General features: G+C 53.0%; 1 protein-coding gene across 1 annotated transcript; it reads left to right on the top strand.

Annotated features, from left to right (window-relative positions):
• Window positions 1-125: 125 nt before the first annotated feature.
• LOC136284654 (striatin-4-like) lies at window positions 126-22,969 on the top strand. The gene is made up of 17 exons (XM_066175012.1): window positions 126-541; window positions 2,903-3,006; window positions 6,438-6,481; window positions 8,111-8,171; window positions 9,589-9,795; window positions 10,934-11,060; window positions 13,387-13,534; window positions 13,896-13,961; window positions 14,186-14,268; window positions 14,885-15,063; window positions 15,183-15,230; window positions 16,329-16,489; window positions 17,878-18,051; window positions 19,029-19,160; window positions 19,967-20,068; window positions 20,783-20,869; window positions 22,121-22,969. The coding sequence occupies exons 1-17, from the start codon at window positions 188-190 to the stop codon at window positions 22,288-22,290; spliced, it is 2,247 nt and encodes a 748-aa protein (XP_066031109.1). The 5' UTR covers window positions 126-187; the 3' UTR covers window positions 22,291-22,969.
• Window positions 22,970-24,501: the final 1,532 nt, after the last annotated feature.

Genomic DNA, 24,501 nt, shown 5'->3' with positions numbered 1-24,501 from the left:
CCCACTACTCCTCTCCTCCTTTAAACCCCGCCCCCCTTTAATCCCCGCCCCTTCCCCATCACGCTTTCTCCCCGTTAAACCCCGCCCCTCCAAGCCCCGCCCCCCGCGCGGCTCCCTATCTGGCACCCCCCCCCCCGTCCGCCGTCCGCCCTCCGTGGCTCCCTTTGTGGCAGGCGGGCCCGGGGCCATGGCGGCCGAGCGGCTCCCGCCGGCGGCGCGGCCCGAGGCCGCCGCTCCTCCCGCCGCTTGCCCCGGGCCCCGAGCCCCGGCACGAACCGGCCTCAGCCTGCCGGGCATCCTGCACTTCATCCAGCACGAGTGGGCGCGCTTCGAGGCCGAGAAGGGCCGCTGGGAAGCCGAGAGGGCCGAGCTGCAGGTGACGGGAGCAAAGATGGCGGCGGCGCCCCCTCAGCAGGGGAAGGGGCCCGCGGGGACGCCGGGGGGACGCGGAGGGGACGCGGCGGGCGGCGGGGAGGCCGCCGGCGCCATCTTGGGAGGAGAGGGAGGGGGGGGGGACGGGGAGGGGAGGGGAGGGGCGGCGGTGCTGGGGACACTGGGGACACTGGGGGAGACTGGGAGGGGGACACTGGGGACACTGGGGATACTGGGGACACTGGGGACACTGGGGACACTGGGGACACTGGGGATACTGGGGATACTGGGGATACTGGGGAGACTGGGGATACTGGGGACACTGGGGACACTGGGGATACTGGGGACACTGGGGACACTGGGACCTGGGGACACTGGGAGACTGGGATGGGACACTGGGGACACTGGGGACACTGGGAGGGGGACACTGGGGACACTGGGGACACTGGGGAGACTGGGATGGGGACACTGGGGACACTGGGGACACTGGGGACACTGGGGAGACTGGGAGGGGGACACTGGGGACACTGGGGACACTGGGAGGGGGACACTGGGGACACTGGGGACACTGGGGACACTGGGGATACTGGGGACACTGGGGACACTGGGGATACTGGGGACACTGGGGATACTGGGGATACTGGGGACAGTGGGGACACTGGGGATACTGGGGACACTGGGGATACTGGGGACACTGGGGACACTGGGGATACTGGGGGACACTGGGGACACTGGGGACACTGGGGATACTGGGGACACTGGGGACACTGGGGGACACTGGGGACACTGGGGAGACTGGGATGGCACTGGGGACACTGGGGGAGACTGGGATGGCACTGGGGACACTGGGGATACTGGGGACACTGGGGACACTGGGGATACTGGGGACACTGGGGGATACTGGGGATACTGGGGACAGTGGGGACACTGGGGACACTGGGGACACTGGGAACACTGGGGACACTGGGAACACTGGGGACACTGGGGATACTGGGGACAGTGGGGAGACTGGGGACACTGGGGATACTGGGGACACTGGGGACACTGGGGACACTGGGGACACTGGGATGGGGACACTGGGGACACTGGGGAGACTGAGGATACTGGGGACACTGGGGACACTGGGGAGACTGGGAGGGGGACACTGGGATGGCACTGGGGAGACTGGGATGGCACTGGGGACACTGGGGACACTGGGGATACTGGGATGGGGACACTGGGATGGGGACACTGGGATGGGGACACTGGGGACACTGGGATGGCACTGGGGACACTGGGGACACTGGGAACACTGGGGATACTGGGGACAGTGGGGAGACTGGGGACACTGGGGACACTGGGGAGACTGGGGACACTGGGATGGGGACACTGGGGACACTGGGGGACACTGGGGGACACTGGGGACACTGGGGACACTGGGGACACTGGGGAGACTGGGAGGGGGACACTGGGATGGCACTGGGGAGACTGGGATGGCACTGGGGGACACTGGGGACACTGGGGATACTGGGATGGGGACACTGGGATGGGGACACTGGGATGGGGACACTGGGATGGGGACACTGGGGACACTGGGATGGCACTGGGGACACTGGGGGACACTGGGGAACACTGGGGACACTGGGGGACACTGGGGAGACTGGGAGGGGGACACTGGGGACACCGTGGGGACACTGGGGATGGGGACACTGGGATGGGGACACTGGGATGGGGACACTGGGATGGGGACACTGGGGACACTGGGATGGCACTGGGGACACTGGGGACACTGGGGACACTGGGGACACTGGGGACACTGGGAGGGGGACACTGGGGATACTGGGGACACTGGGATGGCACTGGGGACGCCAGGAGGGGCACTGGGAGTGACACTGGGGTGGCACTGGGGACACTGGGAGGGGGTGTGGGGGACACTGGGATGGCGCTGGGGACCCTGCAAGTGCCACCTCCTTGTCACCCTCAGGGTTGGGGACACTCCCCGGGTGTCCCCAGTGTGTCCCCAAGTGTCCCCAGGTGTCCCCAGTGTGTCCCCAAGTGTCCCCAGTGTGTCCCCAAGTGTCCCCCGAGTGTCCCCAGCGTGTCCCCAGAGTGTCCCCGAGTGTCCCCGAGTGTCCCCGAGTGTCCCCAGTGTGTCCCCCGGTGTCCCCGAGTGTCCCCAAGTGTCCCCCAGTGTGTCCCCAGAGTGTCCCCAGAGTGTCCCCAAGTGTCCCCAAGGTGTCCCCGGGTGTCCCCCGCGCGTCCCCAGCGTGTCCCCCGGTGTCCCCAGAGTGTCCCCAAGTGTCCCCCAGTGTCCCCAGCGTGTCCCCCAAGCGTCCCCAGAGTGTCCCCGAGTGTCCCCGAGTGTCCCCAGTGTGTCCCCACAGTGTCCCCGAGTGTCCCCCGGTGTCCCCAGTGTGTCCCCAAGTGTCCCCCAGTGTGTCCCCAAGTGTCCCCGAGTGTCCCCAGAGTGTCCCCAAGTGTCCCCAAGTGTCCCCCGGTGTCCCCGGGTGTCCCCAGCGCGTCCCCAGCGTGTCCCCCCGGTGTCCCCAAGGCGCAGGTGACGTTCCTGCAGGGCGAGAGGCGGGGCCAGGAGAACCTGAAGCTCGACCTGGTCCGGAGGATCCGGATGTTGGAGTTCGCCCTCAAGCAGGAGAGGTGAGAGGGGGAGAGAATCCGGGGGAAAACTTAAAAAGTTTATTAAAACTTGTGGAAAAACTCGAACTTCTATGAAAAAGATCAAAGTTTTGTTAGAAAGGGAAAAAAATTCCCACGAAAAAACCGAAAAGTTCTGTAAAAATACCGGAAAATTCGGTTAAAAAACCCCAAAATTCTCTAAGAACCCCCAGGAATTGTACAAAAAAAACCCCAAAAATTCCATAAAAAACCCCGAAATTGTACAAGAAAACCCAAAGTTCTACAAAAACCCCGGGAATTCTTAAAAAACCCCAAAATTCTTCAAGAAAACCCAAAAAGTCTATTAAAAACCCCAAAAATTCTGCAAAAAAACCCAAAAAATTCTACCGGAAAACCCAAAAATTCTATTTTTAAAAATCTTACAAAAAACCCCCAAAAAATCATCAAAAAAACCCAAAAAATCCCCTAAAAACTCCCAAAATTCCCCAAAATTCCTAAAAAAAACCCCAAAATCCTTAAAAAAACCTGAAATCCATTTTAAAAATTCCCAAAAAACCCCCAAAATTACCCCCCAAAAATAAAAAAACTTCAAAAAACCCCCAAAAAATCATCAAAAACCCCCAAAAAATCATCAAAAACCCCCCCAAAAATCCCCTAAAAACTCCCAAAATTCCCCCAAAATCCCTAAAACCCCAAAATTCCCCCAAAAATCCCTAAAAAACCTGAAATCCATTTTTAAAAAAACCCAAAAAAACCAAAAATCACCCAAAAAATATCAAAAATCACCCCAAAAATCATCAAAAAAACCCCAAAAAATCCCCTAAAAACTCCCAAAAATCCCCCCAAAATCCCTAAAACCCCCAAAATTCCCCAAAAAAACCCCAAAAATCCCTAAAAAACCTGAAATCCATTTTTAAAAAAACCCCAAAAATCACCCAAAAAATCATCAAAAAATCATCAAAAATCTCCCAAAAAATCATCAAAAAACCCCAAAAAATCATCAAAAAAACCCCAAAAAATCCCCTAAAAACTCCCAAAAATCCCCCAAAAAACTCCCAAAAATCCCCAAAATTCCCCAAAAAAACCCCAAAAATCCCTAAAAAACCTGAAATCCATTTTTAAAAAAACCCAAAAAAACCCGAAAATCACCCAAAAAATATCAAAAATCACCCAAAAAATCATCAAAAAACTCAAAAAAAATCATCAAAAAACCCTCAAAAAATCATCAAAAAAAAACCCAAAAATCCCTCAAAAACCCCAAAAATCCTCAAAATTCCCCAAAAAATCCCAAAAAACCCTGAAATCCATTTTTAAAAAATTCCCAAAAAACCCAAAAATCACCCAAAAAATCATCAAAAAAACCCAAAAAAAATCATCAAAAAAACCCCAAAAAATCATCAAAAAAACCCCAAAAAATCCCCTAAAAACTCCCAAAAATCCCCCAAAAAACTCCCAAAAATCCCCAAAATTCCCCAAAAAACCCAAAAAATCCCTAAAAAACCTGAAATCCATTTTTAAAAAAACCCAAAAAAACCCAAAAATCACCCAAAAAATATCAAAAATCACCCAAAAAATCATCAAAAAAAACCCCAAAAAATCATCAAAAAAACTCAAAAAAAATCATCAAAAAACCCTCAAAAAATCATCAAAAAAACCCCAAAAAATCATCAAAAAAACCCCCAAAAATCCCTGAAAAACCCCAAAAATCCTCAAAATTCCCCAAAAAATTCCAAAAAACCCTGAAATCCATTTTAAAAATTCCCAAAAAACCCAAAAATCACCCAAAAAATCATCAAAAAACCCAAAAAAAAATCATCAAAAAAGCCCAAAAAATCATCAAAAAAAACCCCAAAAAATCATCAAAAAAACCCCAAAAAATCCCCTAAAAACTCCCAAAAATCCCCCCAAAAATCCTTAAAACCCCCAAAATTCCCCCAAAAAACCCCAAAAATCCCTAAAAACCTGAAATCCATTTTTAAAAAAACCCAAAAAAACCCAAAAATCACCCAAAAAATATCAAAAATCACCCAAAAAATCATCAAAAAACCCCCAAAAAATCATCAAAAAACCCCCAAAAATCATCCAAAAAACCCCAAAAAATCATCAAAAAAACCCCCAAAAATCCCTGAAAAACCCCAAAAATCCTCAAAATTCCCCAAAAAATCCCAAAAAACCCTGAAATCCATTTTAAAAATTCCCAAAAAACCCAAAAATCACCCAAAAAATCATCAAAAAAACCCAAAAAAATCATCAAAAAAACCCCAAAAAATCCCCTAAAAACTCCCAAAAATCCCCCCAAAATCCCTAAAACCCCCAAAATTCCCCAAAAAAACCCCAAAAATCCCTAAAAAACCTGAAATCCATTTTTAAAAAAACCCCAAAAATCACCCAAAAAATCATCAAAAAATCATCAAAAATCTCCCAAAAAATCATCAAAAAACCCCAAAAAATCATCAAAAAAACCCCAAAAAATCCCCTAAAAACTCCCAAAAATCCCCCAAAAAACTCCCAAAAATCCCCAAAATTCCCCAAAAAAACCCCAAAAATCCCTAAAAAACCTGAAATCCATTTTTAAAAAAACCCAAAAAAACCCGAAAATCACCCAAAAAATATCAAAAATCACCCAAAAAATCATCAAAAAAACTCAAAAAAAATCATCAAAAAACCCTCAAAAAATCATCAAAAAAAAAACCCAAAAATCCCTCAAAAACCCCAAAAATCCTCAAAATTCCCCAAAAAATCCCAAAAAACCCTGAAATCCATTTTAAAAATTCCCAAAAAACCCAAAAATCACCCAAAAAATCATCAAAAAAACCCAAAAAAAATCATCAAAAAAACCCCAAAAAATCATCAAAAAAACCCCAAAAAATCCCCTAAAAACTCCCAAAAATCCCCCAAAAAACTCCCAAAAATCCCCAAAATTCCCCAAAAAACCCAAAAAATCCCTAAAAAACCTGAAATCCATTTTTAAAAAAACCCAAAAAAAACCCAAAAATCACCCAAAAAATATCAAAAATCACCCAAAAAATCATCAAAAAACCCAAAAAAAATCATCAAAAAACCCTCAAAAAATCATCAAAAAAACCCCAAAAAATCATCAAAAAAACCCCCAAAAATCCCTGAAAAACCCCAAAAATCCTCAAAATTCCCCAAAAAATTCCAAAAAACCCTGAAATCCATTTTAAAAATTCCCAAAAAACCCAAAAATCACCCAAAAAATCATCAAAAAACCCAAAAAAAAATCATCAAAAAAACCCCCAAAAAATCATCAAAAAAAACCCCCAAAAATCATCAAAAAAACCCCAAAAATCCCCTAAAAACTCCCAAAAACCCCCAAAATTCCCCCAAAACCCCCAAAAATCCCTAAAACCCTGAAATCCGTTTAAAAATGCCCGAAAAGCCCCGAATTGCCCCAATTTTGTGCTCCCAGGTCCAAGTACCAGAAGCTGAAGTCGGGGGCCGGAGGCGCCGGCGGAGAAACGGCCGGAGGAGCCACGTGAGACCTGGGAACAAAAAACCCAAATTTGGGCGGTTTTCGGCAAATTTGGGGAGTTTGGGGGGAATTCGGGGAGTTTGGGGGGAAATTTGGGGGTTTTGGGGGGAATTTGGGGATTTTTGGGGGAATTTGGGGATTTTGGGGATTTTGGGGGAATTTGGGGATTTTGGGGGAATTTGGGGATTTGGGGGGGCAAATTTGGGGGAATTTGGGGATTTTTGGGGGGAAATTTGGGGATTTTTGGGGGATTTTGGGGGACAAATTTGGGGGAATTTGGGGATTTTTGGGGCAAATTTGGGCATTTTGGGGGGAATTTGGGGATTTTTGGGGGCAAATTTGGGGAAATTTGGGGATTTTGGGGGCAAATTTGGGGATTTTTGGGGCAAATTTGGGGGAATTTGGGGATTTTTTGGGGGCAAATTTGGGCATTTTGGGGAAATTTGGGGATTTTTGGGGGCAAATTTGGGGAAATTTGGGGATTTTTGGGGGGAAATTTGGGGATTTTGGGGGGAATTTGAGGATTTTGGGGGAATTTGGGGATTTTGGGGGCAAATTTGGGGGAATTTGGGGATTTTGGGGATTTTGGGGGCAAATTTGGGGATTTTGGGGATTTTTGGGGCAAATTTGGGGGAATTTGGGGATTTTTGGGGGGAAATTTGGGGATTTTGGGGGGAATTTGAGGATTTTGGGGGCAAATTTGGGGATTTTGGGGATTTTTGGGGCAAATTTGGGGATTTTGGGGGGAATTTGAGGATTTTGGGGGCAAATTTGGGGGAATTTGGGGATTTTTGGGGCAAATTTGGGGGAATTTGGGGATTTTTGGGGGAATTTGGAGATTTTTGGGGGAATTCAGGGAATTTGGGGGGCAAATTTGGGGGAATTTGGGGATTTTTGGGGCAAATTTGGGGATTTTGGGGGATTTTTGGGGTTGGGGGTTTTTTTTGAGCGTTTTCAGGGGGATTTTGGGGTTTTTTGGGGGGAATTTTGGGGTTTTTTGAAGGGAATTTGGGTTTTTTGGGGGGTTTTTTTGGGGAGGGGATTTGGGGATTTTTGGGGGGATTTTGGGGGGATTTGGGGGAATTTTGGGGTGGTTTGGGGGTTGTTTTTTTGGGTGTTTCTGGAGTGGTTTCAGGGTGGTTTTCTGGGTGTTTTTGACAGATTTTGGGTATTTTTAGGTGGGTTTTGGAGTTGATTTTGGGGTATTTTGAGCGGGTTTTTTGGGTAATTTTGGGGCGATTTTGGGGTATTTTTGAATTGTTTCTGAAGGGGTTTTTGGGCTGATTTTGGGGCAATTTTGGGTTGATTTGGGGTATTTTTGGGCTGATTTTGGGATGATTTTTTGTGTATTTTTGGGCGGGTTTTTGGGCTGATTTTTGGGGATTTTTGAGTTGATTTGGGGTATTTTGGGGCTGATTTTTTGTGTATTTTTGGGCGGGTTTTTGGGCTGATTTTTGGGGATTTTTGGGCTGATTTTTGGGGTATTTTTGGGCTGATTTTGGGGTCGATTTGGGGAGATTTTTTAGGGTAATTTTGGGATTATTTCGGCCTGATTTCTCTGTATTTTTGGGACTGATTTTTGGCTGAGTTTGGACATTTTTGGTGTTTCTAACTCCCCGTTTGTCCCCTCAGTGTCCAACGGGCCCGTGGAGCTCGAGGGGGCCTGGAAGGACGGGAGGCAGCTCCTGCGCCAGTGAGTTCAGCGCGGGGATTTGGGGGGATTTTGGGGATTTTGGGGATTTTGGGGGATTTGGGGGGATTTTGGGGATTTTGGGGGATTTTGGGGGATTTGGGGGTATTTTGGGGGGATTTGGGGGGATTTTGGGGTTTTTTGGGGAAATTTTTTTGAAGTTTTTTGGGAGCTTTGGGGTGGGATTTTTGGGGGGATCTTGGGGAGGTTTTGGGGAGTTTTTTGGGGCTTTTTTGAGGGATTTTTGGGGGATTTTGGGTGGGTTTTTGAGGCCGTTTTTGGGAGCATTTTTTTGGGGAAGTTTTTTGGGGTTTTGGGGCGGTTTTTGTGGAATTTTTTTGCGGGAAATTCGGGGGCGGCTTTTGGGCAGTAGCTGTTGAGGTTTTGGGGGCGTTTTTTGGGAATTTGGGGGGATTTTTTGCGGAATTTTGGGGAATTTGGGGGGATTCTTTGGCAACCTTTGTTGAGGTTTTTCGGAGCATTTTTTTGGGAATTTTTGGGAGCATTTCTCGGGAATTTTGGGGGGAATTTGTGGGAGAATTTTTTTGGCTTTGTTGGGCAGTCTCTCTGAAGGATTTTTTTGGGGCAATTTTGGGCCATTTTTGGGGTAATTTCTTTAAATTTTGGAGGAGATTTTTGCAGGAGTTTTTGCCGTATTTTTTGCCGAATTTTGGGGATTTTTGCAGGAATTTTAGCCAAATTTTGGCAAATATTTGCTAAATTTTGGGGGATTTTCGTCAGAATTTTTGCAGGAATTTTTGCGGAATTTTTCCCAAATTTTGGGGGGATTTTTGCGGGAATTTTTGTGGAATTTTTTGCCAAATTTTGGGGGATTTTCGCAGGAATTTTTGCCAAATTTTGGCCACATTTTGGCCACATTTTGGGAGATTTTCGCAGCAATTTTTGCAGGATTTTTTGTGGAATTTTTGCCAAATTTTGGGGGATTTTTGCAGCAATTTTTGCAGGAATTTTTGCGGAATTTTTGCCAAATTTTGGGGGATTTTCGCTGGAATTTTTGCTGGAATTTTTGCCCAATTTTTGCCAAATTTTGGGGGATTTTTGCAGGAATTTTTGGAGGAATTTTTGCCAAATTTTGGGGGACTTTTGCAGGAACTTTTGCGGAATTTTTGCCATATTTTGGGGTGTTTCTCAGCAATTTTTGCTGGCATTTTTCCCAAATTTTGGGGGATTTTTACAGGAATTTTTGCAGGATATTTCCCAAACTTTGGGGGATTTTCGCTGGAATTTTCGCGGGAATTTTTGCGGAATTTTTCCCAAACTTTGGGGGATTTTCGCCGGAATTTTTGCGGAATTTTCGCCGGAATTTCCGCGCCGTGTGGGGATTTCTGATCTGCCGTTTTTGTATTTCGACGTTTCCGTCTCGCGTGCCCCGTTTGTCCCCGGTCTCCCCCCAATCCAGGTACCTGGAGGAGGTCGGTTACAGCGACACCATCCTGGACATGAGATCCCGCCGCCTCCGCTCCCTCCTGGGCCGGAGCCCCCCCGGAATTCCGGGAATTCCCCCGGGAATCCCCTCGGGAATTCCGGGGGCTCCGCCCAGCCCCCCCTCCCCTCCCCCGCCCGCCGAGTCGCTGCTGCTGCGGAGGATCGAGGAGCAGATCCAGAGGTTCGGGGGAGAAATTCGGGGAATTTCCGGGAGTTTTGGGAATTTCCGGGGAGTTTTGGGAATTTCCGGGGAGTTTGGGGGGGAATTTTGGGAGGTTTGGGGGAGTTTTGGGTGGGATTCGAGGGATTTTTGGGGGGGTTTTAGGGGGAACTTTGGGGGGTTTTTTGGGAATTTCGGGAGGTTTGATGGGGTTTATTTGGGAATTTTGGGGGGTTTTTGGGGAATTTTGGGAGGTTTGAGGGGTTTTTTGGGAATTTTGGGGATTTTTGGGAATTTCGGGAGGTTTGATGGGTTTTTTGGGAATTTTGGGGGTTTTTTGGGGAGTTTTCAGGGACGTTTTGGGGTTTTTTGGGAATTTTGGGAGGTTTGATGGGTTTTTTTGGGTATTTTGGGGTTTTTTTGGGAATTTCGGGAGGTTTGATGGATTTATTTAGGAATTTTGGGGGTTTTTTTGGGAATTTTGGGGGTTTTGGGGGGTTTTCAGGGACGTTTTGGGGTTTTTTGGGAATTTCGGGAAGTTTGATGGGTTTTTTTGGGAATTTTGGGGGTTTTTTGGGAATTTCGGGAGCTTTGATGGGGTTTTTTGGGAATTTTGGGGGTTTTTTGGGAATTTTGGGGGTTTTGGGGGGGGGTTTCAGGGACGTTTTGGGGATTTTTTGGGAATTTCGGGAGGTTTGGGGATTTTTTGGGGGGTGGGATTTGGGAGTTTTCGGGAATTTTGGGGGGATTTGGGAATTTTGGGAGGTTTGGGGCAGTCATGGGAATTTTTGGGATTTCTTGGGTGGGATTTGAGGGATTTTGGGGTTTTTATGGGGAATTTTGGGGGTTTTTTTGGGGAATTTCCAGAGCTCCAGGAATTTTTGGGTGGAATTTTTGGAGAATTTGGGAATTTCGGGGATTTGGGGCGAATTTTGGGGTTTTTTTGGGACTTTCAGGATTTCTCATGGAATATTTGGAATTTTTCCTGGGAATTTGGGGGATTTCTGTTGGATTTTTCCAGATTTCTCCTGGAATTTCCAGATTTTTTCAGGGGTTTTTTTCATCGTTTTTCATGGAATTTTTTTCCCCTTTTTTTCTTTTTTCCAGGAATTTTTTCGCCTTTTTTTTCCCCTAAAAAATTCCCAAATTCTCTTTGCAGGAACGCCGGGAAGGAGGCGGAGCCGGGGCTGAGCCCCTCCCCCCCCGATGACGACAGCGACGAGGAGGAGGAGCCCGAGGGCCCCTCCCCCACCCCGGGCCCCCCCCAGGGCCGCAGGAGGGGAAAGGTCCCAAAATTCCCAAAATTTTCGGGAATTTTTGGGGAATTTGGGGGATTTTAGAGGATTTGGGGGGAATTTTCAGGGATTTTTTGGGAATTTTGGGGGATTTTTAGGGGATTTTTTTTGGAATTTCCAGGGATTTTAGAGAGTTTTGGGGGGATTTGGGGCATTTTTAGGGGATTTTTGGGACATTTTGGGGGATTTTAGAGGATTTTGGGAATTTTTGGGACAGTTGGGGGAATTTGAGAGGATTTTTGGGGGATTTGGGGGGAATTTTTTGCTTTCAAAGGGGATTTGGGGAGAAATTTTGGGGATTTTTAGGGAATTTTTAGGGATTTTTAGGGAATTTTCGGGGATTTGGGGGGAAATTTCGGGGATTTTTAGGGAATTTTCAGGGATTTTTAGAGAATTTTCGGGGATTTTAGGGAATTTTCAGGGATTTTTAGGGAATTTTCGGGGATTTTAGGGAATTTTCAGGGATTTTTAGGGAAATTTTCGGGGATTTTAGGGAATTTTTGGGGAATTTGGAGGGAATTTTTTGTTTTTAGGGGGATTTTGGGGGATTTCCGAGGAATTTTCGGGGATTTTGAGGGAAGTTTGGGGGATTTTAGGGAATTTTGGGTGAATTTGGGGCGTTTTTAGGGAATTCTCAGGGATTTTGGAGGATTGGGGGAATTCTAGGAGATTTTGGGGGGAATTTTATCCCCTCTTGTCCCTTTTTTCCCCTTTTTCTCCTTTTTTCTCCTTTTTTGTCCCTTTTGATCCTTTTTTCTCCCTTTTTGCCCATTTTTGCCCCATTTTCCCCTTTTTTTGCCTCATTTTTGTTCCTTTCTCTCCCATTTTTCCTCTTTCCTTCCCGTTTTCCCCCTTTGTGTCCCTTTTTTCCTCCTTCTTGTCCTTTTTTCACCCATTTTTGGCCCTTTTTGTTTCTTTTTCTCATTTTTTATTCTTTTCCCCCTTTTTGTTTCATTTTTCCTCTTTTTTGTTCCGTTTTCACCCTTTTTGTCCCTTTTTAAACCTCTTTTTGTCCCTTTTTGCCCATTTTTGTCCCTTTTTATTCTTCTTTCCTCCCTTTTATCCCATTTTCCCCTTTTTCTCCCTTTTTTGCCCCTTTTTGTCCCATTTTTGTCCCTTTTTTCCCGTTTTTTCCCCCTTTTTGCTCCTTTTCTTCTGTTTTTGTCCCATTTTTGCCCCATTTTTGTCCATTTTTGGTCCCTTTTGTCTCTTTTTTCTGCTTTTGCCTCTTTTTTCCCATTTTTGTTTCTCTTTTGTCCCTTTTCTCCCATTTTTGTCCCTTTTTTTGTCCATTTTTGGTCCCTTTTGTCCCTTTTTTCTGTTTTTGCCTCTTTTTTCCCATTTTTGTTTCTGTTTTGTCTCTTTTTTCCCATTTTTGCCCCATTTTTGTCCATTTTTGGTCCCTTTTGTCTCTTTTTTCTGCTTTTGCCTCTTTTTTCCCATTTTTGTTTCTCTTTTGTCCCTTTTCTCCCATTTTTGTCCCTTTTTTCCCATTTTTGTCCCTTTTTTTGTCCATTTTTGGTCCCTTTTGTCCCTTTTTTCTGTTTTTGCCTCTTTTTTCCCATTTTTGTTTCTGTTTTGTCTCTTTTTTCCCATTTTTGTCCCTTTTTTTGGTCATTTTTGGTCCCTTTTGTCCCTTTTTTCTGCTTTTGCCTCTTTTTTCCCATTTTTGTTTCTCTTTTGTCCGTTTTTCCCATTTTTGTCCCTTTTTTCCCATTTTTGTCCCTTTTTCCCATTTTGGTCCCATCTTTGTCCCTTTTATCTCCTTTTTTTCCCCCTTTTGTCCCTTTTCTTCCATTTCTGTCCCATTTTTGTCCCTTTTTCTCCCTTTTCCCTCTTTTTTCCCTTTTTTCTCCCTTTCCTTTTATTTTTGTCCCGTTTTTCTCCCTTTTTGTTTTATTTTTGTCCCGTTTTTCTCTTTTTTTCCCCCTTTTGTCCCTTTTTTCTGTTTCTGTCCTGGTTTTGTCCCTTTTTACCCTTTTTGTCCCTTTTTTGTCCTTTTTTGTCCTTTTTCTTTTATTTTCGTCCCATTTTTCTCCTTTTTCCCCCCTTTTGTCCCTTTTCTTGTTTCTGTCCTGGTTTTGTCTCTTTTTGTCCCTTTTTTGTCCTTTTTTGTCCTTTTTCTTTTATTTTCGTCCCATTTTTCTCCTTTTTTTCCCCCCTTTTGTCCCTTTTCTTGTTTCTGTCCCGGTTTTGTCCCTTTTTACCGTTTTTGTCCCTTTTTTATCCCATTTTTGTCCCATTTTTGCCCCTTTTTCTTTTATTTTTGTCCCCTTTCTGCCCCCCGCCGTGACCTCTGACCCCTGGGTGTCCCCAGGGTGTCCCCAAGGTCCCCGAGGAGGACGAGGACGACGACGACGACGACGACGAAGACGAGGACGACGAGGACTCCGAGGACGCCCTGGGGGAGTTCGACTTCCTGGGGACACCTGGGGACACCTTGGGGACACCTGGGGACATCCGGGGTGAGCCTGGGGACACCTGGGACACCTGGGGACACCTTGGGGACACCTGGGGACATCCGGGGTGAGCCGGGGGACACCTGGGGACACACCTGGACACACCTGGGACACCTGGGGACACCTGGGGACACCTGGGGACACACCTGGACACACCTGGGACACACCTGGGGACACCTGGGGACACCTGGGGACACACCTGGGGACACACCTGGGGACACACCTGGACACACCTGGGGACACCTGGGGACACTTCGGGGACACTTTGGGGACACCTGGGGACACACCTGGGGACACACCTGGGGACACACCTGGACACACCTGGGGACACCTTGGGGTCACTTGGGGACATTTGCCATTGTCACAGGGAGCCACCGGTGTCACCTGCGGGACGGGGACCTGGTGCCACCGCGGCCACCGCGGCCGCCTGAAGGTAGGAACACACCTGTGTCACCTGTGTCACCTGTGTCACCTCTGTGCGCGTCACCTGTGTGTCACCGTTGTCACCTGCGTGTGTCATCCGTGTCCCCACTGTCCCGTGTGTCCCCAATGTCCCCAAATGTCCCCAATGTCCCCAATGTCCCCAGTGATGTCCTCAATGTCCCCGATGTCCCCAATGTCCCCAGTGATGTCCCCAATGTCCCCAACTGTCCCCAGGGCTCCCGGGTGAGGCGCTGGCCCTGGACGGCCTCGGGGACCTGGCGGAGCTGACGGTGACAAACGACGGTGACGGCGGCGACGTGAGTGACGCCGGCACGGCCACGTGTCCCCAGAGTGTCCCCAGCGTGTCCCCAAGTGCCACCATGTCCCCATATCCCAGTGTCCCCAGCGTGTCCCCAAGTGCCACCATGTCCCCATATCCCAGTGTCCCCAGCGTGTCCCCAAGCGCCGCCATGTCCCCATATCCCAGTGTCCCCAGCGTGTCCCCAAGTGCCACCATGTCCCCATATCCCAATGTCCCCAGCGTGTCCCCAAGCGCCACCATGTCCCCATATCCCAATGTCCCCAGCGTGTCCCCAAGTGCCACCATGTCCCCATATCCCAATGTCCCCAGCGTGTCCCCAAGCGCCACCATGTCCCCATATCCCAATGTCCCCAGCGTGTCCCCAAGCGCCACCATGTCCCCATATCCCAATGTCCCCAGAGTGTCCCCAAGTGCCACCATGTCCCCATATCCCAGTGTCCCCAGGGTGTCCCCAAGTGCCACCATGTCCCCATATCCCAGTGTCCCCAGCGTGTCCCCAAGTGCCACCATGTCCCCATATCCCAGTGTCCCCAGCGTGTCCCCAAGCGCCACCATGTCCCCATATCCCAGTGTCCCCAGCGTGTCCCCAAGCGCCGCCGCGTCCCCCGCAGGTGACCCCGGGCGCCCCGCTGTCCCCGCGGCGCAGCTGGAGCCCGCGGCTGACGCTGCGCAGCCACTACGACGCCGTGCGGGCGCTGGCCTTTGTCCCTTGTCACGCGGCGCTGGTGACGGCCTCCGAGGACGCCACGCTCAAGCTCTGGAACCTGCAGAAGCCGCTCGTCCCCAAGAAGTGGGTGACAACGGGTGACAACGGGTGACAACGGGTGACGGACGGTGACCGGGGGGAGGGGTGTCGGCCGTCGTCACCCGGTTTGTCACCGGTTTTTTTTGTCGCCTGTGTCCCCTCAGGAGCGCGGCGCTGGACGTGGAGCCGGTGTACGCCTTCCGCGGGCACAGGTGGGTCACCTGGTGTCACCGAATGTCACCAAAGCCTCGCCTGGGTGGCACCGAAGGGTCACCAAATGTCACCAAAGCGTCACCTCGGGGTCGTCTGAGTGGCACCCGAGTGTCACCTCAGTGTCAGCTCTTTGTCACCTCCGTGTCACCTTCGGTGTGGCCTGAGTGTCGCTTCTGTGTCACCTGAGCGGCACCTTGGTGTCACCTCAGTGTCACCTCCCTGTCGCCTCTTTGTCATTTTCAGTGTCACCTCCCTGTCACCTCAGTGTCCCATTTGTGTCACCTCGGTGTCACCTCAGTGTCCCCTTTGTGTCACCCCATTCTCACCCGTTTGTCACCTCGGTGTCCCCTTTGTGTCACCCCATTCTCACCCGTTTGTCACCTCAGTGTCACCTCAGTGTCACCTCTCTGTCCCCTTTGTGTCACCCCATTCTCACCTGTTTGTCACCTCGGTGTCACCTCAGTGTCACCTCTCTGTCCCCTTTTTGTCACCCCATTCTCACCTGTTTGTCACCTCAGTGTCACTTCAGTGTCACCTCAGTGTCCCCTTTGTGTCACGCCATTCTCACCCGTTTGTCACCTCAGTGTCACCTCAGTGTCACCTCTCTGTCCCCTTTGTGTCACCCCATTCTCACCCTTTTGTCACCTCAGTGTCACCTCAGTGTCACCTCTCTGTCCCCTTTGTGTCACCCCATTCTCACCCGTTTGTCACCTCAGTGTCCCCTTTGTGTCACCCCATTCTCACCCGTTTGTCACCTCAGTGTCACCTCAGTGTCACCTCTCTGTCCCCTTTGTGTCACCCCATTCTCACCCGTTTGTCACCTCGGTGTCCCCTTTGTGTCACCCCATTCTCACCCTTTTGTCACCTCAGTGTCACCTCAGTGTCACCTCTCTGTCCCCTTTGTGTCACCCCATTCTCACCCGTTTGTCACCTCGGTGTCACCTCTCTGTCCCCTTTGTGTCACCCCATTCTCACCCGTTTGTCACCTCGCTGTCACCCGGCTGTCTCTTCATCCCGGTTTCTTTTGTCCCTTTGTCCCCGCGGTGTCCCCTCGTGCTGGCCTTCTCCTGACCCCTGTCCCCTTGTCCCCGTCCCAGGGGCCCGGTGCTGGCGGTGGCGGTGGCGGCGGCTGACGCCGCGGGTGACGCCGCGGGTGACGCCGCGGGTGACGCCGGGCTGTGCTGCAGCGCCGGGGTGGACGCTCGGATCCGCTGCTGGCGCCTCCCGGGCCTGGACAGCGACCCCTACGACGGCTACGGTGGGTGGCGCCTGGGGACACCTGGGGACACCTGGGGACACCTGGGGACAGCGGGGCTGGCACCTGGGGACACCTGGGGACACCTGGGGACACCTGGGGACAGCGGGGGTGGCACCTGGGGACACCTGGGGACACCTGGGGACAGCGGGGGACAGCGGGGCTGGCACCTGGGGACACCTGGGGACACCTGGGGACACCTGGGGACAGCGGGGGTGGCACCTGGGGACACCTGGGGACACCTGGGGACACCTGGGGACAGCGGGGGTGGCACCTGGGGACACCTGGGGACACCTGGGGACAGCGGGGTGGCGCCTGGGGACACCTGGGGACAGCGGAGGTGGCACCTGGGGACACGTGGGGACAGCTGGGGACAGTGGAGGTGGCATTTGGGGACAGTGGGGACTGTGAGGGTGACACCTGGGGACATCAGGGGGCACTTGGGGACGCTTGGGGACCTCAGGGTGGCACCTGGGGATAGCGGGGGTGGCATTTGGGGCCAGTGGGGACCGTGAGGGTGGCAGTTGGGGACATCAGGGGGCACTTGGGGACACGGGGGTGGCACCTGGGGACATCGGGGGGCACCTGGGGACACTGGGGGTGGCACCTGGGGACATCGGGGGGCACCTGGGGACACTGAGGGTGGCACCTGGGGACGTTGCGTGGTGGCGCTGGGGCTGTGGTGGCACCTGGGGACGGCGGGGGGCACCTGGGGACACCTGGGGACAGCGGGGGTGGCACCTGGGGACAGCGGGGGTGGCACCTGGGGACAGTGGGGACAGCGGGGTGGCACCTGGGGACACTTGGGGACATCAGGGTGGCACCTGGGGACACCTGGGGACAGCGGGGGTGGCACCTGGGGACACCTGGGGACACCTGGGGACAGCGGGGCTGGCACCTGGGGACACCTGGGGACAGCGGAGGTGGCACCTGGGGACCCCTGGGGACAGTGGAGGTGGCATTTGGGGACAGTGGGGACTGTGAGGGTGACACCTGGGGACATCAGGGGGCACTTGGGGACGCTTGGGGACCTCAGGGTGGCACCTGGGGATAGCGGGGGTGGCATTTGGGGACAGTGGGGACCGTGAGGGTGGCAGTTGGGGACATCAGGGGGCACTTGGGGACACGGGGGTGGCACCTGGGGACAGCGGTGGGCACCTGGGGACACTGGGGGTGGCACCTGGGGACAGCGGTGGGCACTTGGGGACACTGGGGGTGGCACCTGGGGACGTTGCGTGGTGGCGCTGGGGCTGTGGTGGCACCTGGGGCCGGCGGGGGCCCTTGGGGACACTTGGGGACATCGAGGGGCAGCTGGGGACATTGGGGTGGCAGCTGGGGACATGGAGGGGCAGCTGGGGAGCCGGGGACGACGCCAGCCCCGGCGCCCCCAGAGCCGGGCGTGCTGCGCGCCGTCCTGGACGGGCACGGCGACGCCGTCTGGGGCCTGGCCTTCGACGGCGCCGGGCGGCGCCTGGCCTCGTGCTCGGCCGACGGCAGCGTGCGCCTCTGGGACCCGCGCCGGGACGGCGCCGGCACCTGCCTCTGCGTGCTGCACGGGCACGAGGGTGAGCGCTGCGGGGACACCTGGGACACACCTGGGGGGACACCTGCGGGGACACCTGCGGGGACAGCTGGGGACACCTGGGACACACCTGGGGGGACAGCTGGGGACACACCTGGGGGGACAGCTGGGGGGACACCTGGGACACACCTGGGGGGACACCTGGGGACACACCTGGGGGGACACACCTGGGGACACACCTGGGGGGACACCTGGGGACACACCTGGGGACACACCTGGGGGGACAACTGGGGACACACCTGGGGGGACACACCTGGGGACACACCCGGGGGGACACACCTGGGGGGACACCTGGGGACACACCTGGGGACACACCTGGGGGGACAGCTGGGGACACACCCGGGGGGACACACCTGGGGGGACACCTGGGGACACACCTGGGGGGACACACCTGGGGACACACCTGGGGGGACACCTGGGGACACCTGGGACACACCTGGGGGGACACCTGGGGACAGTGGGGACACACCTGGGGACACACCTGGGGACACACCTGGGGACACCTGCGGGGACACCTAGGGACACCTGGGACACACCTGGGACACAGCTGGGGACAGCTGGGGACACCTGGGACACCTGGGGACACACCTGGGGGGACACCTGCGGGGACACCTGGGGACACACCTGGGGGACATTGGGGACACACCTGGGGACACCTGAGGACGCACCTGGGGACAGTGGGGACACACCTGAGAGACTTTGGGACACCTGGAGACATTGGGGACACACCTGGGGACACACCTGGGTCACCTGGGGGACATTGGGGACACACCTGGGGACATTGGGGACACACCTGGGTGACCTGGGGACATTGGGGACACACCTGGGGACATTGGGGACACACCTGGGTGACCTGGGGACATTGGGGGGACACACACACACAACCCTGGGGTCACACCTCTCCCCTTGGGGACACACCTGTGCAGGTGTCACACCTGTGTCACACCTGTCCCCTCGCAGATCACGGTGTCCCCACCTCGGTGACGTTCGTGGCCACCCAGCCGTCCCACCTGGTGGCCGGCTTCCGCTCAGGTGCCACCGTCCTCTACGACCTCGAGGCCACCAAGGCCACCCTGGTGTCCCCAAACGGAGGTGAGTGACCCCCCCGCGGTGTCCCCGATGTCCCCAAGGGTCACCTGAGCCCCGCCCCCCGTGTCCCCAAGGGTCACCTGGGGTCACCAAGGGTCACCTGAGCCCCCCCCGTGTCCCCAAGGGTCACCTGGGGTCACCAAGGGTCACCTGAACCTCCCCCCCCATGTCCCCAAGGGTCACCTGGGGTCACCAAGGGTCACCTGAGGTCCCCAAGTGTCCCCAGGTGTCCCCGGGTGTCCCCAGGTGTGTCCCAGGTGTCCCCAGGTGTCCCCAGGTGTGTCCCCAGGTGTGTCCCCAGGTGTGTCCCAGGTGTGTCCCCAGGTGTCCCCAGGTGTGTCCCAGGTGTCCCCAGGCATGCCCAGGTGTCCCCAGGTGTGTCCCCAGGTGTCCCCAGGTGTCCCCAGGTGTGTCCCAGGTTTCCCCAGGTGTGTCCCCAGGTGTCCCCAGGTGTCCCCAGGTGTGTCCCCAGGTGTCTCAGGTGTCCCCAGGTGTCCCCAAGTGTCTCAGGTGTGTCCCCAGGTGTGTCCCAGGTGTCTCTCAGGTGTCCCAGGTGTCCCAGGTGTCCCAGGTGTCTCTCAGGTGTCCCCAGGTGTCCCAGGTGTCCCCAGGTGTGTCCCAGGTGTCCCCAGGTGTCCCCAGGTGTCCCCAGGTGTCCCAGGTGTCCCCAGGTGTGTCCCAGGTGTGTCCCCAGGGGTGTCCCCAGGTGTCCCCAGGTGTGTCCCAGCTGTCCCCAAGTGTCCCAGGTGTGTCCCAGGTGTCCCCAGGTGTCCCCAGGTGTCCCCAGGTGTCCCCTGCTGTCCCCACAGGTGGCAGTGCCCAGGTGAACCAGGTGGTCGCCCACCCCTGGCAGCCGCTGACCATCACGGCCAGCGACGACCGCGCCATCCGCTACCTGGACAACCGCACGGGTAATTAGCGGGGACTAATCAGCGCTAATTAGGGCTAATTGCGGCTAATTAGGGGGGCAAATCAGCTTTATTGGGGTAATTAACGGGAATAATTAAGAGGAATTAGCTTCCTTAGGGGTGCCTGGCTTCATTAGGGGTAATTTAGGGGTTATTAGCTTCATTAAGGGTAATTAGAGGGTAAACGGGGCTCGTTAGGGGTGATTTGGAGTAATTAGCTGGATGTGGGTAATGGGGGTAATTAGCTTTGTTGGGGTCATTAGGAGGAATTGGGGTAATTAGCTTTATTGGTGTAATAGGGGTAATTAGGTTTATTGTGGTAATTAGGAGTAATTGGGGTAATTAGCTCTATTGGGGTAATTAGGAGTAATTGGGGTAATTAGCTCTATTGTGGTAATTAGGAGTAATTGCGGTAATTAGCTTTGTTGTGGTAATTAGGAGTAATTGTGATAATTAGCTTTATTGGTGTTAATTGGGGTAGCTGGGGTAATTAGCTTTACTGGGATAATTAGAGTGCCATTAGCTTCGCTGGGGTAATTCGGGGCAATTAGGGTTAATTACGGGGTAATTAGGGGGGGTGACCCATCATTGACCACGCCCCTTTTGCTGGCCACGCCCCCTCACTGAGCCCCCACCCCTTGGCTGGCCACGCCCCTTGGCTGACCACGCCGTCACTGGGTGGCCACGCCCCTCGCTGACCCCGCCCCCCGTCCCCAGGTAAGGTGGTGCACTCGATGGTCGCTCACCTGGACGCCGTCACCTGCCTGGCCCTGGACCCCAGCGGAGCCTTCCTGCTGTCCGGCAGTGAGTGACCGCTGAGTGACCGCTGGGTGACCCTGAGTGACCGCTGAGTGACCGCTGGGTGACCCTGAGTGACCCTGAGTGACCAATGAGTGACCGCTGAGTGACCACTGAGTGACAAATGAGTGACCCTGAGTGACCGCTGAGTGACCGCTGGGTGACCCTGAGTGACCGCTGAGTGACCGCTGGGTGACCCTGAGTGACCGCTGAGTGACCAATGAGTGACCGCTGGGTGACCCTGAGTGACCGATGAGTGACCGCTGAGTGACCAATGAGTGACCGTTGGGTGACCCTGAGTGACCGATGAGTGACCGCTGGGTGACCCTGAGTGACCAATGAGTGATCGCTGAGTGACCAATGAGTGACCGATGAGTGACCAATGAGTGACCGCTGGGTGACCCTGAGTGACCGCTGAGTGACCGATGAGTGACCGATGAGTGACCGCTGAGTGACCTCTGAGGACGCCGGTGTCCCATCCATGTCCTCTCTGTGTCCCCAGGTCATGACTGTTCCCTCCACCTGTGTCTCCGTGTGACCTCACCTGTGTCACCTGTGTCCCCTCTGTCACCTGTGTGACCTCACCTGTGTACCTGTGTCACCTGTGTGACTTCACCTGTGTCCCCTGTGTCACCTGTGTCCCCTGTGTCCCCTGTGTGACCTCACTTGTGTCACCTGTGTCCCCGTGTGACCTCACTTGTGTCCCCTGTGTCACCTGTGTGACCTCACCTGTGTCACCTGTGTCATCTGTGTGACCTCACCTGTGTCACCTGTGTCACCTGTGTGACCTCACCTGTGTCACCTGTGTCATCTGTGTGACCTCACCTGTGTCCCCTCTGTCCCCTCTGTCACCTGTGTGACCTCAATTGTGTCCCCTCTGTCACCTGTGTGACCTCACCTGTGTACCTGTGTCACCTGTGTGACCTCACCTGTGTCCCCTCTGTCCCCTCTGTCTCCTGTGTCACCTATGTCACCTCACCTGTGTCACCTGTGTCCCCTGTGTGACCTCACCTGTGTTACCTGTGTGACCTCACCTCTGTCCCCTCTGTCCCGTGTGACCTCACCTGTGTCCCCTGTGTCACCTGTGTCCCCTGTGTCACCTGTGTCCCCTCTGTCCCCTGTGTCACCTGTGTCACCTCACCTGTGTCCCCCGTGTCCCCTGTGTGACCTCACCTGTGTCCCCTGTGTCCCCTCTGTCACCTCACCTGTGTCCCCCGTGTCCCCTGTGTGCCAATAACGTCACCTGTGTCCCCCCAGGTCACGACTGCTCCCTGCGCCTGTGGCACCTGTGTCAGCGCACCTGTGTGCAGGAGCTCCCCGCCCACCGCCGGAAGCACCACGAGGCCGTTCTGGGCGTGGCCTTCCACCCCCGGCGGCCGCTCAGCGCCAGCGCCGGCGCCGACGGGCTGGCCAAGGTCTTCGTGTGACACCTGGGCGCACCTGGGGACACCTGGGGACACACCTGGGGACACACCTGGGGACACACCTGGGGATACCTGGGACAACGCTGGATTGGGGCAGGTGGTGGTGCCGTTTGTTCTTCTGTGTGTTGGTGGCACCTGGACACACCTGGGCGCACCTGGACACACCTGGGGACACCTGGACACACACCTGAGGACACCTGGGACAACGCTGGATGGGGACAGGTGGTGGTGCCGTTTGTTCTTCTGTGTGTTGGTGGCACCTGGACACACCTGGGCGCACCTGGACACACCTGAGGACACCTGGGGACACACCTGGTGGCACCTGGGGACACCTGGGACAACGCTGGATGGGGACAGGTGGTGGTGCCGTTTGTTTCTCCGTGTGTTGGTGGCACCTGGACACACCTAAGGACACCTGGGGACACACCTGGTGGCACCTGAGGACACCTGGGACAGCGCTGGACTGGGACAGGTGGTGGTGCCGTTTGTTTCTCCGTGTGTTGGTGGCACCTGTGGCGGCTTCCCGTCACCTCTCCATGCCCAGGGACAGGTGAGGACACACCTGGTGGCACCTGGGGACAGCTGAGGACACCTGGGGACACACCTGGAACAGGACAGGTGGTGGTGCCGTTTATTTCTCTCTGTGCTGGTGGCACCTGGGGACACCTGGGGACACCTGGGACACATCTGGACACACCTGGGGGACACCTGGACACACCTGGGGACACACCTGGGGACACCTGGGGACACCTGGACACACCTGGGGACAGGTGGTGGCGGCATTTATTTCCTCTGCGTGTGTTGGTGGCACCTGTGGTGGCCTTTGTCACCTCCCCGTGGCCCGGGGGACACACCTGAGGTGGCACCTGGGGACAGCGAATTTTGGGAATTTTTTTCCCCCCCAAATTTTGGGAATTTTCCCCCCCAGATTTATGAGTTTTTCACCCCCCAATTTTTGGGGAATTTTTCCCCCTAAAATTTGGGGGATTTTTTCCCTCCCGAATTTTGGGATTTTTTTTTTTTGTCCCCTCAAATTTTCAGATTTTTTCCCCAAAATTTTGGGACTTTTCCCCAAACTTTTGGAATTTTTTCCCCCCAAATGTTGGAATTTTTCCCTCTCAGATTGGAGATTCCCCCCCCCCCCCCTCAATTTTTGGGGTTTTCATCCCAAATTTTGGGTGGAATTTTTTTCCCCGGATTTTTGTGATTTTCTCCCCCCCAGTTTTTAGGATCATCCTCATCCAAATTTTGAAATTTTCCCCCTCAAATTTTTGGGGGTTTTTCACCCCAAATTTTTTTGCAATTTCCTCACCGAATTTTGGGAATTTTCCCCTCAAATTTTCAGATCTTTCCCCCCCCCAAAATTTTTGGAATTTTTTCCCCAAAACTTTTTGAGATTTTTTTTCCCCAAAAATTTTTTGAGGTTTTTTTTTTCCCCAAAAAAAAAAAATTGTGAGATTTTTTTTTCCCCCCAAAATTTTGAAATTTTTTTTTTTCCTAAAATTTTGAGATTTTTTCCCCCAAAAATTTTGGAATTTTTTTTTTCCTCCCTTTGTAAATTTGTACAGCCGAACCCTCCCCCTCCAAAAATCCCCCCAAATCCCCCAAAATCGCCCCAAATTTCCCCCAAATCCCCCCAAATCCGCCCCCCCGGGGGCTGCCAGCGCTGCCTTATCACCGTGTGATAATCGGGGAGCCCCAAATTCCCAAAATCCCCCCGAATTTTCCCAAAATCCCCCTTTTTAACGGAGTTTTCTCGGATATTTATTTGGTGGTTTTGGGGTGGGTTTTTTTTGGGGGGGGGGGGGGAGGGTTTTGTTTGGGGTGGGGGAGGAAATAAAAGGAAAAATTTTTTTTTTGGCAAAAAAAAGAAAAATTGTGACGGAAATGGGAAGAAAAAGGGACGAAAATGGGGGGAAAAGGGATGAAAATGGGGAAAAAGGGATGAAAATGGGGGAAAAGGGATAAAAATGGGGAAAAAAGGGATGAAAATGGGACAAAAAATGGGGGGAAAGGACAGAAATGGGGGAAAAAGGGATGAAAATGGGGGAAAAGGGACAAAAAAGGGACAAAAATGGGGAAAAGGGACAAAAATTGGGGAAAAGGGACAAAAATTGGGAAAAAGGGACAAAAAAGGGACAAAAATGGGGAAAAAAAAGGACGAAAATGGGGAAAAGGGACAAAAATGGGGGGGAAAGGGACAAAAATTGGGAA

The sequence above is a fragment of the Chamaea fasciata genome, unplaced genomic scaffold (assembly GCF_029207755.1).
Source record: "Chamaea fasciata isolate MVZ Bird 193981 ecotype frontalis unplaced genomic scaffold, bChaFas1.0.hap1 SCAF_1229, whole genome shotgun sequence".
NCBI classification, from domain to species: Eukaryota; Metazoa; Chordata; class Aves; order Passeriformes; family Sylviidae; genus Chamaea; species Chamaea fasciata.
The sequence above is the reverse complement of the archived record's forward strand: the minus strand, read 5'-3'. Positions and strand labels throughout refer to the sequence as shown.